Source organism: Notolepis coatsorum (genome assembly GCF_963971535.1).
Source record: "Notolepis coatsorum genome assembly, chromosome: 9".
Lineage (NCBI taxonomy): Eukaryota > Metazoa > Chordata > Actinopteri > Aulopiformes > Paralepididae > Notolepis > Notolepis coatsorum.
This window is the reverse complement of record NC_140173.1, coordinates 134,616,344-134,633,041: the sequence shown is the minus strand read 5'-3', so window position 1 is coordinate 134,633,041 and position 16,698 is coordinate 134,616,344. Positions and strand designations below refer to the sequence as shown.

The 16,698-nt window shown below is 49.9% G+C and overlaps 1 protein-coding gene across 1 annotated transcript in view; it reads right to left on the bottom strand.

Moving 5' to 3' along the window:
• Window positions 1-16,698, bottom strand: part of LOC311234768 (serine-rich coiled-coil domain-containing protein 2-like) — a gene marked incomplete at its 3' end in the record, with an annotated part of 87,883 nt that overhangs the window by 29,117 nt on the left and 42,068 nt on the right. Inside the window, exons 2-3 of the mRNA XM_084322012.1 lie at window positions 713-2,188; window positions 22-233 (exon numbers count right to left, since the gene is read on the bottom strand). Coding sequence (XP_084178138.1) covers window positions 22-233; window positions 713-2,150 — 1,650 coding nt within the window. The 5' untranslated portion in view covers window positions 2,151-2,188. The remainder of the gene's footprint in view (window positions 1-21; window positions 234-712; window positions 2,189-16,698) is intronic.

The window sequence follows — 16,698 nt, the reverse complement described above, 5'->3', positions numbered from 1 at the left end:
CAAGCTGTAAAATGAGCTCACCGTGCTGTTGAGTTCCGAGTCATCGTAGCTGTCACAGGGGTGTGTCACGGGTCCCCCCAGTGGCTCCAGGCCTTCCTCATCCCACATGTAGGTTCCTCCGGAGCTATTGGAGGGGGACATCTCCAGAGAGGAACCCTGAAGGAGGTCACCTCCCTCCGGGGACAAGGCCAGGGGGCCCTGAGAATCCTGTACAACCGCCTCCTCCTTGCCGCCTACAGGGACACAGAAACACTGGTTTGAAGGTAAGGTCACCGCTGTGGTGATGATAGTAGAGAAGAATGATACTGCCAGTGGGAAAATGTCAAGGAGATATTTAATGGTGCATTAATATAGAGCTTTTATCCAAAGCGCTTTAAAAAAAATTGTTTCCTCACATTCACCCATTCACACACACACAGACGGCGGAGGAAATCATGCAAGGTACATCGGGAGCAATTAGGGGTTAAGTGTCTTGCTCAAGGACACTTCCGACACACAAAGGAGCGGGAATCGAACCGGTAACTTTCCAATTACCAGGCGACTGCTCTACCTCCTGAGCCACTGTTGTCCCCAACTCCCCAACTCCACCTCCACAATACCTAGGCTTAGGTTAAAGGTTTTGAACAGAGACAAAATAACACTCTATTCTACTGTACCCTACTGTTTTATAGTACAAATGTATAGTCTAATTGTCCACCATCACCTGCCATACCTATGTCAGCCCAGTCCATGGTCTCATTGAGGAAGCAACGCAGACGGGTCTGGGTGGAGATGCCCGTATTCCTGTTATCGGGTAGGTCGATGTCACTGAGCCCGTCCGCCAGGCTGTCAAAGTCATCCAGGAACTCCTCACTAGTGTCCCCTCGGTCCAGAGAGGAGGCCGAGGACAAGGACATGTCCTCCATACCCTCCCCCGCCACGCGGCAGGAGCTTTCCTGGAGCAGGCCTCCTCCAGAGCTCCGATCGCTGTCACTGGGGGGGTCTGGGGTGAGAGTGGGGGAGTCCACCTTCTCTGTCTCACAGGGGGGGGATTCAACGTCTGTGGCCATCCCTTCAGAACCAGGCACAGTCCCGGCCGGCCTGATATCTCCCTTCACCCTTCCTGAAAAGAGGGGCTTCTGCTGCTTGGCCTGCCCTGGTCGGGCCAGCCTGTAGCCCATGAGAGGCCCCCCGCCGTCCGAAGGCTTGCTCAGGACGCAACTGGGGAGCAGGGGCTTTCTCAGATTGCTGGGGGTGCCGGGGGCGGTCGGGGTGAGTGTGGTGACGGGGGAGGGCAAGAGAGAGGGGAGGGAGTTTGCGTTGGTGGCTGGGGCTCTGCTATACTGGAGCCCTCCTCCATGAGCCAAACTACCCAGGCCTCCAAACCCAAGGCCCAGCCCCACCCTCCCGTTGCTCAGCTGAGGGGGTTTTAGGAAATTGCTGCGTGGCGCCGTGCGGAGCTGTGTGTTGGCCAGGGGCTTGGCCAGCTCGACGGCCCGGTTGAAGGAGAAAGAGCGCGTCATGGTGGGCTGGCTGGTGGGCGAAGGGATTTGCTTGAAGTGCGTGAAGCTGTGCGAGCGCACCATGTTGTCCGGTGCCGTGGGCTGGCTGTCGCTGGACTGTGACAGGCTGTCCTGAGAGCTGCTGCGCAGTGAGCTGGCGCTGATCCGTGGGCGCACCAGACCAGATGCAGACGACCCCGACCGAGCAGGAGCACTAGAGCCACCGTGGCCCAGTTTAGGGCCTCCATTCAGCGGGCTCTGGGCCAAGTTAGCCCCTGCCTTGGGACTTGTCTTGGAGGCCTGCTCCTTGGGGATGGCCTTGGGACTAGAGATAGATGGCACAGAGCAGCCAGACCTCTTGGTCAACCTGGGGGTACTCGGGGATGCTTTCTTCACCTCCTTTCCTGGTGAAGGGATGTGAGTCTGGGCTTTGTCCTCGGAGCTAGTAAGGGCGGTGGGAGTACCATCGCAGTCTTTCCTCCACTTCAGGGAGAAAGAGGAGCTGCGGACCACTCCGTTGGGGCGTGTCCCTGGGCCCTCCTGAGTGGGGGTGGTGCCGGGCTGTGAGGAACCATTGGGTAGCGGGCTAGTGCCCCCTGGTGAGGAGCGGGCACCGAATTTAGGCAGTCTGGACACCATGGCAGACCTGACGGGCGCCTTCTCTTCCATCAGATGCCAACACTGGCATGGAGGGGCACAAGATCACACTGCACAGAGAAAAAGAGAGAGGGGGGGGGGGGGGAGAGAGGAGAGAGAGGGAGGGAGATAGAGAGAGAGAGAGAGAGAGAGAGAGAGAGAGAGAGAGAGAGAGAGAGAGAGAGAGAGAGAGAGAGAGAGAGAGAGATTAATCTGATTATTCATAGTATGATTTTAATTGGTCTACCAGATATATTCAACCTTTAAACTGAGTTAATCTTAATCTAATTGAGTTTTTACTAAATAAATAACCCAATGCAGCAGGATAGAAGGTTCATGTGCTCACGCATTTGTCCATAAAAGATAAGTAAATGTTTGTTCAACACAAATATGCTTCCTCTTTTTTTTCTTCTAATCACCATAAACTGTTGCTGGGGACTGGAAGCAACAGTTGTGATTAGAGGATCAGGAAAAAGGGGGCAGGATTTGAGATAGGTCCATACAAACTACCGTACAAAAACATTACCATGCTCTTCTCGTTTTCCTGATAAAAAGTGAGCAGTAAATCCTGTGTGTTCCAAAAGCAGGAGGACTTCTGAATCACTGTTTACCGTACGTAGAGTATTATACAAGTTCACAGGAAGGAAACACATCTGTGAGTTGACATGAGACCGAGCACCAGAGAACGCCAGTAGTTCAATTGACAGGTTGCGTTCTCTCGTTTTAGATGTGAAGCGTCTCATAGACCAGCAAATGCAATGTCACATGCATTGTTGCACTTTACTGCCTAACATTCTATGACAGCTTGTGTCCTTGACTCATTGTGCTGTTTCTTTGGTGTTTGTCTGAAATCTCTGAATAAAAAACAGTTTGGGTTTTTTCCAAATGTAACGGATGGTACCGCGAAGCCCGGGGTTCGACTCCCACTCAAGGCATGGTCGAAGTAGTGGCAGGTTCAGTGTTGAACCGGCTACAGTGGTGCCGTGACCCGGATGCCTTGGGTGGTGTGAGTTTAGGGGGGGTGAATGTAACGGATGGTACCGCGAAGCCCAGTCACTAAGCACTTCGGTCGTGAGTTGAGAAGTGGCTGAGGCGCGGTAGCGGTACCAGGAAGTAAAACTCACTCCCCAGAGGCATCCAGACTGAGCGCTTAGAGAGGAATTCCTTTCTTGGCACAGTGGTCTGTGATGTCGCCCGCGGTGCGGACGCCCGGGGTTCGACTCCCACTCAAGGCATGGTCGAAGTAGTGGCAGGTTCAGTGTTGAACCGGCTACACAAACACAACATGATAATTCTGATCTGGTCCCGGGACCGAACCCTTAGTCACAGCAAGACAATCTATTCTAGACAATCACTGTTGTCTAGTCCTTTAGCAGAGACAACGAGGATCTCACAATTAAATTAAATTGTTTAGATTATTAAGGCTATGATTTGTTAGCTATGATGTTAGAGTTAATTAGTGTTAATGTTAGTGTTAATGGTTGGAAGAGGAAGGTGGCATGTGTTCTGCATCTGGGATAGAAACTTTATTTTTAAACTCTAGCTATATATTATTATATAATTTTTTTTTTTTTTTATATATAATCATATTTCATGTGATGTGCATCTGCTTGCAAGTTCGAATAATTTCTTCACTTATTGTGAATTATCTCCAGGGCCAGGAAGTAAACATGCTATGTCTACTTCCTAACAGTAGGTGGCAGCGTGCGACTGTGGTTTAACAGAGACTGTAGCTGCATGTGTGAGTGAAACAAAGGCAACATACAGGGATGAGATCCAACACCTAGCAACATGGCGCTCCAACAACAACCTCGATCGCAATGTAAAAAAAAAAAAAACGAAATTATAGTGGACTTCAGAAAAGAAAAAAAACTAGAACATAACCCCATCTTCATCAATGGCGCTTATGGGTGTCCACATCGCTGAGGACCTGACATGGACCCTGAACACCTCCTCCCTGATAAAGAAGGCCCAACAACGCCTCTACTTGCAGCATGCAGCATGTAGGAAAGGCCGCAGAGTTCATGATCGGCACCCGATTACCCACTATCAAGGGCATCTACCTGAAGCGCAGCATGCGGAGAGGGCGCAACATCATCCGCGACCCCACCCACCCCTGCAATGGACTGTTTGTTCCCCTGCAAAGTGAGAAACGGTACAGGTGTCTCAAAAACAGCCTCAGCGCCATTGATGAAGGTGGGGTTATGTTCTAGTATTCTTTTTTTTTTAAGTCCACTATAATTTCCTTGTTTTCTTTTCATTTTCATCAGGGGGGGGGGGGGGGGAGCTAAGAGGACATCCTAATAAAAGAGGACATCCTAATAAAAGAGAAGGTCCTGATAAAAGGGGACATAATAATAAATGAGGACATCCTAATAAAAGAGGACATAATAGTAGGAGCTCGCTGGACAGACGGTTTTTGAAAGAGTTCCCCATGGGACCTGTGGCAGCTGGCATGGGTATATGGGAGGGCATGACGCCCGGCCAAAGAGCAGGACGGACAGGAGGACGGACAGGGCCTGGGGGACAGGAGGACACTGATGCTGGGAAAGCAGCCAGCTCACTGGGAATAGTGAATAGAAGACCGACAGACGTTAGGCTGTTAGAGAGAGAACAAAACCCCAATTCCTTTCTATCTCAGTCTGATTAATTTGATTCCAACTGGTCACACAGTATGTCTGATGGCCTCTTGGTGCACCTGAATGCTGGATTAATTTGGTAGCTGTCTGTATTGTAAAAAGAAGCTTGTGAGGTCCAGATGTCACCCAACAGACAGGGTGAACATGTCACTATGAGATAGCTTCTATCCCCAGAAGCTATAGAGAAGCTTCTATCCCCAGGCCATCAGGCTGCTAAACGAACAATGAACACTACACAACAACAACCATCAAACGCACATAGCACACACATCCACACGCACACACTCACTTTAAACAAACACACTGTAGCACCCACTCCCCACACTTTATATTTATTGATGAAGGATTGCACTACAACTCGTACACCTTACTGTAAATTGTACCTAAATTGTACCTCATCCCGTTTCTGCTTTGCACTATATAGTACTGTACATTAGTACACTGCATAGTATTGTATATTATATGGTAACTCAGTTACGTCTATCCTGCATCGAACATTGTACATATGTCCATACTGAACACTGTGACCTCATTTTCTACTTTCTACTTCTAAATTACATGCTATACTATGTTATTTGATACTATCTTGTCTAGCACAGTCTCTGGAGCGTAACAGTAAGAAGCATTTTGTATGAAAGTATTCTGTACTTCTGTATGACAACTATTAAAGAAACTTGAAACTTGAAACTTGATACCACTTTACACTGACTTTACACACAACTGAGAATACACAGACGTTAGTGTATTACAGATAAGCTTTTTGTTCTGTTTTCAGTGGGACTGAATACAGTACTGTACATAGATATTGTAATTAACTTAAAGGGATAGTTCTGATTGTTGGAACACTAGCCCTATTTTCTACTGACCAATGATGTCAAGCTCCTGTTTGTACAAGGTGACTGAAAACGGAGTGCATTCTGCAGCCCTTTCAATTTGCTTATAGGGCTATGGGGGTGTGCAAGATGCTTGATTGATTGATTGATTGAAAAGTTTATTAACAGATTGCAGAATGGGTACAGTACAGTACGGCTCAATACATACAATTGTTAAGGGGATGCAGACCAGAGAAAGACTTTCGTCTTGTTTACATCAGGGTCCCCCATTTTCAAATGCTACCATAACCCTACTTAACCTACGTACATAAACACCTAGAAGATGGCAAGAACAACGCTAGGCTGCTTTTTGTTGACTTCTCATCAGCCTTTAACACTATTCAGCCACACATGCTGGTTGAGAAATCAGTTAGCAACTTTGCCTTAGACTCAAGCATTGTAGGCTGGGTTCTTGATTTCCTCTAACTAACACAACTCAGACCGTAAAGGTGAATTGAAAAGTCTAGTTAGCTTACATCAGCAGCTCGTCCCAGAGGTGCCTTCTCTCTCCCCTATCTTGTTCGTTTTATACACAAATGACTGGCACTGCCATTACGCCAACAGACACATTGTTAAGTTTGCTGACGACTCTGTAATTGTTAGCCTTCTGACTGACGATGGAGTTGGCTGTGGCCCAGTTGTTGATCATTTAGATACTTGGTGTTATAATGCTTTTCTATAAATTAATGTCTAAAAGTAAAGATATGTATATATAGACTTCAAACAATATTCCAGCAGTCCAGCAGTGGATATGGTAACATATTCACCCAGCAGGTGCTTCATAAAGCTATGACCATCCGTTCAAAATGCATCCATCCTTTTAATTCAGAGTACAAGCCATTTGGCCTATGTTTAAGTATCCCTATGGCCACAGAAAATAGGTATAACAATTCCTTCATCCCAGTCTCTGTTCGTGCCCTGAATGCGATTCTCGATTAACCTATCGTCTCGGTGGTGGTGATGATGATCTTGATGATGATGATGATGATGATGATGATGATGATGATGATGATGATGATGATGATGATGAAACAGAGACTGTGACTGGAATTATGTTGATGATGATGATTATGATACAGAGAGACCATGACAATTATTAATATGGGGTTCAATATATTATATTTGTTGTGAAGGGCCAGATTAAACCGAATATATATATTTATTTATATATATATATTTAATTGTATTTGTATATTCTCTAATACTCCCTGATATCCCTTGTATATTCCTTGTACAATATGCATCGAATATCCATTCTAGCCTACTGAACATCCCATAATAGTCTCCATTCTACTATTGGTCGAGACCTTGGTGCCAGGCTGCCATACCCCCCAGACCCAGTTCAAACGTACCGCTCAACATGTACGAACAAGTCCTAGTTCCGCGTAGGAATCTGGCTACCGCACCACTAATGGTACTATTTGTTCATAGTGCGTATATATATACTGCGCTACTAAACTAGGATTTTCTTTTTAGTCCAGTTTCTTACCCTCCAATAGAGTGACAGACGTAAAGCCTCCCCGCGACGCCACGTGTGGGAGTAAGGCCAAGTTCGGCCTACCATCGGTATTGAGACATCGTGTATATTAATATTTGAATAGTCATATTTGGCACTATATCGTCGAGTTGGACGTAGTCTATTAAGCTAATAATAGTCTATTCATATGTAGTGCTTCGTGCGGTGAGAATACTATCGTAGTCAGTACCCCCATCGTTTCGGGTAGAACTGGCTGCTTATCCAGGGTGGCCGACCCCATGTGAGGCTGCACCCGAGGAGCCCCAGAGCCGACGAGCGAGTGGACCTGCATACCGGATTATTCTACCGACGACAGCCCGCCTTCCCAGGCACGGATTATGCTTTGTATACAGTGATTATTCTATGGATAAAGACCAACACTGCCGTGTGTTGGAAACCCCCCCCCGGAGAGGACGACAGGTGAGGAGACGCTCTACACGACGAGGTCGCTTCACGTCTCTCCATCGTGGACCGGAGGAAGCCGGCCCACAGAGAGTCCAACTGCTTTCATCTGTGGATCGAGGATCGCTGAGGCACCGAGCCGCACAACCGTGGGTTCTCCCAGGATACCCTCGGCCAGACGGATACAGCCAGACTCTACCCCCCCCCCCCCTTCTCCAGTTGTCTTACAAGCGACCGGAATTCCCCCCTAGTGTATCCAGTTCTATAATCATTAAAGTATCATTGCTATTATTCCTTAAATATTCCAGGTTGTATATTTACCGCCTGCGCCACCAGAGATTGGACGTTCTCTATTGATATACCAACGAATACTCATTTGCCATAAAAGTGCATCCTATTTCAAATCATAAATGTAATTAAGTGATTGCTCTACATACCTTTTGCTATGTATTAATTATTATTAAACGCAGACTTTCGACTTGGTACATTTGTGTTGGATCGTTTCATCTACGTGGGAGTGTTTACCATAATTATTTATGCCTAGTACTGGGTGGCCAGAGTCTAAAGTACAAGAGGTAGTGGTAGTAAGTATCATATCTAACAATACAGTCAGGGAATTGTACCCCTCAGTTACAATTGGTCCTTCGAGCCGGATGGTAATTAGTGTAATATTAATATAGTGTTATTAATATTGAAATGGCCTATGATGAACACTCCACGAAACGATCCTCCTAACCAACACCTGCAGCGCGAGCGACGGCTCCCTCAGTACTTAGAGGCTTACGCTGTCAGTCAACAACCTAGTCTTCTACTAACAGTAAACGCGGTAAAACTAGAAAGTAAAAGTATGTCTAACCCCAACGCCCAGACTACCCCGACCATAGAGGCCCCTACGGGTTCTAATGTAACTGACCAAGCTCACGGTGGGGACCAGTGGGAACCAGACATGACTTCACACCCCGCCAGTACTGAAGAAGTAGTCCCCGATGAGTCCCGGGAGGAATACAACGCTACCGAGAGAGAACTCGGCACGGAAGAAGACGGGGAGAGCACCGTGGAGATAGAGCTCCAAGGCTCCGCAAGGAGTACCCCGAGGGAAGGCTCCCCTATACAACCGCCTTCTCCCAGCGAGGCAGAGAGGACCCTACAGCAGGCCTTCCTCATCAGCCTGAACGCCGCTGCTGAACGCGACCGACTGCAGATCCAGCAGCGGAGCGAAGAAGAGCATATACGTCTAGAAATAAGACGCATTCAGATGGAAGAGAATGTGGCCCGAGACCGAGCAGACAGCCAGCGAGCAGCTGCTGGTGCTCTACGGGACGCAGAGCGCGACAGACAGCAAGCGCAACTAATAGAACAGCTGATCAGACGGACAACACCCTCTCCCTCCGCCAGAGGCTCCAGGAACTCGTCTAGACACACCTCCAGGGCGGCATCCCCTAGCCGAGTAAACAACCCTGAACTTGACCAACAGACGAGGTCTATACCCCCCACAGACCACCTCCCCCCACCGGTCCAAGCGAGACCTAGCAACCGGGAAGGAGCAGCATATCCTGTGGAGAGGCTAAACCAGAGACTACAAGCACTGGATGACCTAACTGAAGACGAAGAGGAAGAGGAGGAGAACCACGCCCGACGACAGCACAGTACTCTACCGGACCAGGAGGTCCGGTACAGCCCAGGCTATACTCCCGCGGAGCTGCGCTACAGACCCCCGACTCTATACACGGGTGAGCACGACGCACGACCCGCACCGAGGAACAGCACCTGGACAAGCGGGCCATGGTACACTGCCGGTACCAGCCCATACCAAGGAGCGGGAGGAGACTCGCCTAGGAGGCCTCTCCCCCAACGCTCGCCGATGTATCCACAGTCAGCGTCATACATTGGCACGCCTATGGTACCCGACTTCACCCAAGAGAACCGGGCCCAGTATACAGAACTCCGCATGTGTCTGGAGACCATGTTGGTGGATGTATTGGATGAACGCCATAAATACGCCATCCTACTGAAGCACTTAAAGGTACCCCGTGCACATAATATAGCGCTCGCCTACGCGACTTCCACCACCCCATACGCAGCAGCGCTGGTAGCATTGGACCAGAGGTATGGGCGCATATGGGATTACGTGATCCAGGAGATCCGACACATCGACCGCTTACCCCCAGCAATAGACAATCGAGCACTGGACGACCTGTCCATCAGAGTGCAGTCCCTGGTAGGGATGTTGGGAGCGCAGAGAGAGAAGGGGAGGCATGAACTTTACGCCAACTCAAATGTGGAAAGGATCTTGGAGAAGCTGCCGCCCGCTCGACAGGAGCGTTTTAGGCGGCAGAGAGACCACCGAGACCCGAATGGCCCCGAACCGAACCTCCTCGATCTAGCAGACTTCCTGGCGAGAGAAGTCAGCAGCCTACGGCTAGATACATTCGGACGGAGCACCCCTGGCTCCAGAGAAGGAACCAGACGACTAAATGATGGAAGAAGATCGGTGACTGTGATGCACCAATCGGAGTCAGTACCGAGCAGCAGGAGCCACAGTACCCCCTCCAGAACGGAGAAGTGGAAGATAGTGTGCCCCTACTGTGAGAAAGAACACTGGCTAGCGCAATGTGACTCCTTCCCCAAGCTGAACGCGGAGGAAGCAAGTCAATGGATAAAGTCCAACAAGCGCTGTTTTCGCTGTGCGCGCTCACACATGGCAGCCGAATGCCGCTTAAAGAAAAGGTGCACCAAGTGCGATGGAGCCCATCTGGACATACTTCACGACAGTAACAGACGGCGCCCTTCACCCGCACCATCCAGCAGCAAAGCGAGCGTCATGTACATCGATCCCGCCAGCAGCAGTGGAGCCCGAGTACTCCTAAAAGTAGTGCGTGTGACACTAAGCTACCAGAATAAAGTCCTGGACACTTACGCCGTCCTCGATGACGGGTCAGAGAAGACCCTTCTGCTCGCCTCCGCTGCGGCCCAGCTAGGGCTGCGGGGAAGCGAAACCCAAATGACAATTCGGACAATAAGACGAGATTTGAAGACGATAAAGGGCGAGAATGTCTCATTCTCTATCGCAGCAAGCGGCCAGCCTGAGCGACGGTACCAGATTACAGACGCTTTCACCAGCCAAGAAATAGGACTGTCGCGGTACACATACCCCGTCACCAAGCTGATGGAGAAATATGCACATCTGCGCAAGTTACCGATCCCGCTCATAGACAATGCTATGCCGACCCTGTTGATAGGCTCCGACCATGCAGACCTCATTGTCCCGATAGACCGGGTTCATACCGGACCCCGAGGCTGTCCTGCAGCAGTCGAGACCCGTTTGGGATGGACTCTCCAAGGCCCGCTCGCCAAATCTCTCAACCGAAGTACAGCTACTAGATGTCTCCACTCCCGAGTCACAGAGGGAGAAACCGCACTCCTGCAACACGTAGAGCGGCTATGGACCTTGGAACAAATGCCCTTTAAGAACGGAAAGAAAGACATTCGCTCTAAAGATGACATTTACGCCATTCACCTCCTCGAGACAGGGACCAAGAGAGTCCCGGTCAACGGCATGTTGAGATACGCCACGCCACTCCTGCGGCGAGAAGGAATGCCTACTTTCCACGCCAAGACAGACGCCACAGAACGGTACCTGCTGAACACGGAGCGGCGCTTAGCCAAGAACCCCGCCCAAGAGAGTGTATACCGCGCCGAGATTGAGAAGCTCATCACAGCGGGACACGTCACAAAGATGGACATTAAAGAGGCTGACCAGACCACTGAATCGTGGTACGTGCCTCACCACAAGGTCCATCACAACGGTAAAGACCGCATAGTATTTAACTGCAGCTACCAGATCGGATCCCAAAGTCTGAATAAAGAGTTACTGCCCGGTCCCACACTCGGCCCCTCCCTACTCGGCGTTCTACTCCGCTTCCGCCAGGAAAAGGTGGCCATCAGCGGGGACATTAAAGGAATGTTCCTGCACGTGAGATTAGTAGAGGAGGACAAGCCCCTGTTACGGTTCCTATGGAGAGAGAAGCCAGGAGATGAGCACCCAGCCATCTACCAATGGGAAGTCCTCCCCTTCGGAACGACGTGCAGCCCCTGCTGTGCTACATTTGCACCACAGAAACATGTAGCAGAGGACCCAGCAGCAGACGAAGAGGTCCGACACAGCGTAAAGAACAGCTTCTACGTAGACAACTGTCTACAAAGCCTTTCAACCCAGGAAGAAGCCGAGGCTCTCCTGATTAAACTCCGCGCCTCATTGATCAAAGGCGGCTTTGATCTCAGGCAGTGGGCCAGCAGCGATCCGCAAGTACTGCGCAGCCTCTCCTCCGAGGACAAGGCAGCCAGCAGCGAGACCTGGATGGCTACAATCCCGGGAGAAGCCCAGGAGATGACCCTGGGATTGGTGTGGCGATTCAAAACAGATTCGCTTCACTACAGACACAAGCCCCTGACTACGGAGCAGGGAAGGCCGGCGGCGGCGCCGACCACCAGACGGAGTGTGTACACAACACTCGCCCGACAATATGACCCGCTAGGATGTATTCTACCGTACACCACCAGGGCAAAAATGATTGTACGAGCATTGTGGGACAAGGACCAGGGCTGGGACGACCCCATTCCCGCACACCTTGCATCCACCTGGAGAGAGTGGGAGATGGAGCTCCACTCACTCCCAGGCGTTAATATGCGCCGAAGCTACTTCCCACCCACGGTGAGGCCAGAGACATGTAAAATGGACTTACACGTCTTCAGTGACGCCTCAGAGGTCGCATACGGATCAGTAGCCTACTTGCGGGCCCAAGAAGAGGGGGGAGAGATCTACACAGCATTTGTCCTCGCCCGCTCGAGAATAGCCCCACGCAAGCAACAATCGACCCCACGTCTAGAGCTCTGCGCAGCCCTAGCCGGAGCGCACCTAGCCACGCTCATCCAACGTGAGCTCACCATACCGGTGTCTAGAACAATCCTGTGGTCAGATTCCACGACAGTACTCGCCTGGATCAAATCGGACTCATGCAAGTACAAAGTCTTCGTGGGAGTCAGAGTCACCGAGATTCAAGACTTAACCGAAGAGTTAACCGGAGAAACAGAGTGGCGCTACGTTGATACAAAACAGAACCCAGCTGACGTCATCACCCGGGGAATGCCCCTAGATGACCTCACCCGTCGCAATGTCTACAGTGACGGCCCAGCATTCCTAAAGCTCCCGGAAGGGGAGTGGCCCACGCCTATCCCGAGGGAAGCAAGTCAAGAGGAGGCTGAGAATAAGAAACCTATGTTCTGTGGATTGAGCACTGTTATCTCCGCAGACCCCAACATAGATGATTGCACTACCATAGAGAGTGCACAACAAAGGACATTCCTGCGGCACCACCCGGAGTGTAAGTCCCCCGCTGAAATGTCAGCAGCTAACTACGAGGAAGCAGAATTGCTTCTACTGCAGCGAGCCCAGAGAGACTCGTTCCCCGATGAATTGGCCTGTCTACAGGGAGGAAAGCCCGTCCCATCCGACAGCAGATTAATTCATCTGGCCCCCGAGAGCGACGCTCATACCCTCATCAGAGTGGGTGGTCGCCTACGCAGAGCCCCCAATCTACCGGATGACATTAAATACCCGATCGTATTGAACAGCCGACACAAGGTCACAGAGCTGATTATAAAGAAATACGATGAGGATGTACATCACGCAGGAGCAGAAAGAGTCTTCGCGGAGATCAGACGTCGTTACTGGATCCTACAAGGAAGAGAGGCGGTACGACGCTTCCAGCGAACATGTCTAGACTGCCGCAAGTGGCGCGCGCAGCCCAGCATACCAAGGATGGCTGACCTTCCTCCATGTCGCCTCCGAATCGGTGACAAGCCATTCCACTCAACGGGTATGGACTGCTTTGGCCCGCTGCACATAAAGAAAGGAAGAGGAACCGAGAAGCGGTGGGGTATTGTATTCAAATGCATGACCACCAGAGCGATACACATCGAGCTTCTCCCGACCATGAGCACAGACTCATTCCTTATGGCCTTCCGTAGATTCACATCACGGAAAGGAAGACCGTCTACACTATTGTCCGATCATGGGACAAACTTCAAAGGCGGCGAAAGAGAGCTGAGAGAGAGCTTCCAAGCTATGGGCCCAGAACTTAAGACCCACCTCGCTCCAGCACAGATTGACTTCCAATTCAACCCCCCAAACGCACCCCACTTCGGTGGTACTTGGGAACGGGAAGTGCGTTCCATAAAGACAGCCCTGTACGCAGTACTTGGGGCCCAGACTGTGGCGGAAGAAGTCCTAATGACAGTCCTCACGGAGATTGAGGGAGTATTGAACTCTAAGCCCCTCGGCTACGTCTCCAGCGATGTGGCGGATATCGACCCAGTTACCCCCAACACACTCCTGATGGGGCGGCTAGATCCCGCGTTACCCCAGACAATGTACCGGCCTGAAGAAGCGAACGGCCGACGAATGTGGAGGTACAGCCAAGTATTAGCCGACAAGTTTTGGAGCAGTTTCCTACTGCACTACCTACCGTCTCTACAGACCCGCCAGAAGTGGGTAAAGGAGAGAGACAATTTGACAGAAGGAACAGTCGTCATGATTATTGATCAATCACTGCCCAGAGCTATGTGGCCGGCCGGCCGCGTAAGCAAAGTGATCACCGGTGCCGACGGCAAGGTCCGAGCAGCTGAAGTGCTTGTCCAGGGTCGCACTTACACCCGTCCCGTGGCGAGGCTCATAGAACTGCCCCGACTCCCAGACACAATCGATGATGACCATGACCCTATAACCCTATGACTTTGTGAAGTTGACTGACCCCTACAGCAAACCCTTATGTGTAAATAGACAACGCGATTAATCTGTCTCTGCTTAACTGATTAGGTCTGGGACCAATCAGGGGGTGGCTGTTGTGAAGGGCCAGATTAAACCGAATATATATATTTATTTATATATATATATTTAATTGTATTTGTATATTCTCTAATACTCCCTGATATCCCTTGTATATTCCTTGTACAATATGCATCGAATATCCATTCTAGCCTACTGAACATCCCATAATAGTCTCCATTCTACTATTGGTCGAGACCTTGGTGCCAGGCTGCCATACCCCCCAGACCCAGTTCAAACGTACCGCTCAACATGTACGAACAAGTCCTAGTTCCGCGTAGGAATCTGGCTACCGCACCACTAATGGTACTATTTGTTCATAGTGCGTATATATATACTGCGCTACTAAACTAGGATTTTCTTTTTAGTCCAGTTTCTTACCCTCCAATAGAGTGACAGACGTAAAGCCTCCCCGCGACGCCACGTGTGGGAGTAAGGCCAAGTTCGGCCTACCATCGGTATTGAGACATCGTGTATATTAATATTTGAATAGTCATATTTGGCACTATATCGTCGAGTTGGACGTAGTCTATTAAGCTAATAATAGTCTATTCATATGTAGTGCTTCGTGCGGTGAGAATACTATCGTAGTCAGTACCCCCATCGTTTCGGGTAGAACTGGCTGCTTATCCAGGGTGGCCGACCCCATGTGAGGCTGCACCCGAGGAGCCCCAGAGCCGACGAGCGAGTGGACCTGCATACCGGATTATTCTACCGACGACAGCCCGCCTTCCCAGGCACGGATTATGCTTTGTATACAGTGATTATTCTATGGATAAAGACCAACACTGCCGTGTGTTGGAAACCCCCCCCCCGGAGAGGACGACAGGTGAGGAGACGCTCTACACGACGAGGTCGCTTCACGTCTCTCCATCGTGGACCGGAGGAAGCCGGCCCACAGAGAGTCCAACTGCTTTCATCTGTGGATCGAGGATCGCTGAGGCACCGAGCCGCACAACCGTGGGTTCTCCCAGGATACCCTCGGCCAGACGGATACAGCCAGACTCTACCCCCCCCCCCCTTCTCCAGTTGTCTTACAAGCGACCGGAATTCCCCCCTAGTGTATCCAGTTCTATAATCATTAAAGTATCATTGCTATTATTCCTTAAATATTCCAGGTTGTATATTTACCGCCTGCGCCACCAGAGATTGGACGTTCTCTATTGATATACCAACGAATACTCATTTGCCATAAAAGTGCATCCTATTTCAAATCATAAATGTAATTAAGTGATTGCTCTACATACCTTTTGCTATGTATTAATTATTATTAAACGCAGACTTTCGACTTGGTACATTTGTGTTGGATCGTTTCATCTACGTGGGAGTGTTTACCATAATTATTTATGCCTAGTACTGGGTGGCCAGAGTCTAAAGTACAAGAGGTAGTGGTAGTAAGTATCATATCTAACAATACAGTCAGGGAATTGTACCCCTCAGTTACAATATTTGTAGCAACGATTTGCACGGATTGTGGAATTTGCATGGAATGCTGATGTCTCGGGAGGATTACGGTAGATACTTATGTTGTTTATGTAAACTGTGTTTTTGTGGTATTTCAGTTGTTATGCTTGCTGCAGCACAAATTGCCCATTTTGGGACAAATAATAAGCTTGAACTTGAACGTGAAGCTCCCTGAAATCTACTATGTGTGCACTGTTAAGTACATTTCAGTGAGCCTCGGTCAGCTTGTACAGAAAGGAGCATAACCCCATTGACCTTGCATTGGTTGGTGGCTAACTAGTAAGAGGAACAGCATGGACTGGGCTGAGAAAAGGTTCCAAAAACGAGAACTGTCCCTTTATTAAGAGTGAACTGCTGTGTGTCCTGTGTTGCAGAAGAGGAAAAAAAAGCATATAAAAGCATGGAGCCATGGGGTAGAGAGACGTTATGACAGTAATCCACCCAGCTTGAGAAGAGATGGGGGGGGGGGTTGTTCTACAGTGTGGGTCTGCTGTCTGGAGAGAGAGAAAGATATTGCTCCACATGCTGGCTGGCCCACATTCAAATACACACTTGTTCACACACAATGTGTGCAACTGCCATCAAAGAGGGTTGTACCATCCCACTGCCATAGAGGTGCCCCCCTATGCCCCCCCCCCCACACACACACACACACACACACACAAACACACAGTATACACACACACTTTTATAATCGGGTCAGCCACTGCAGGGCAGCTAAAGCCTCTTTCCCTGGGGAGGGGGTGGGGTAGTGTCTGTGTGTGTGTGTGTGTGTGTGTGTGTGTGTGTGTGTGTGTGTGTGTGT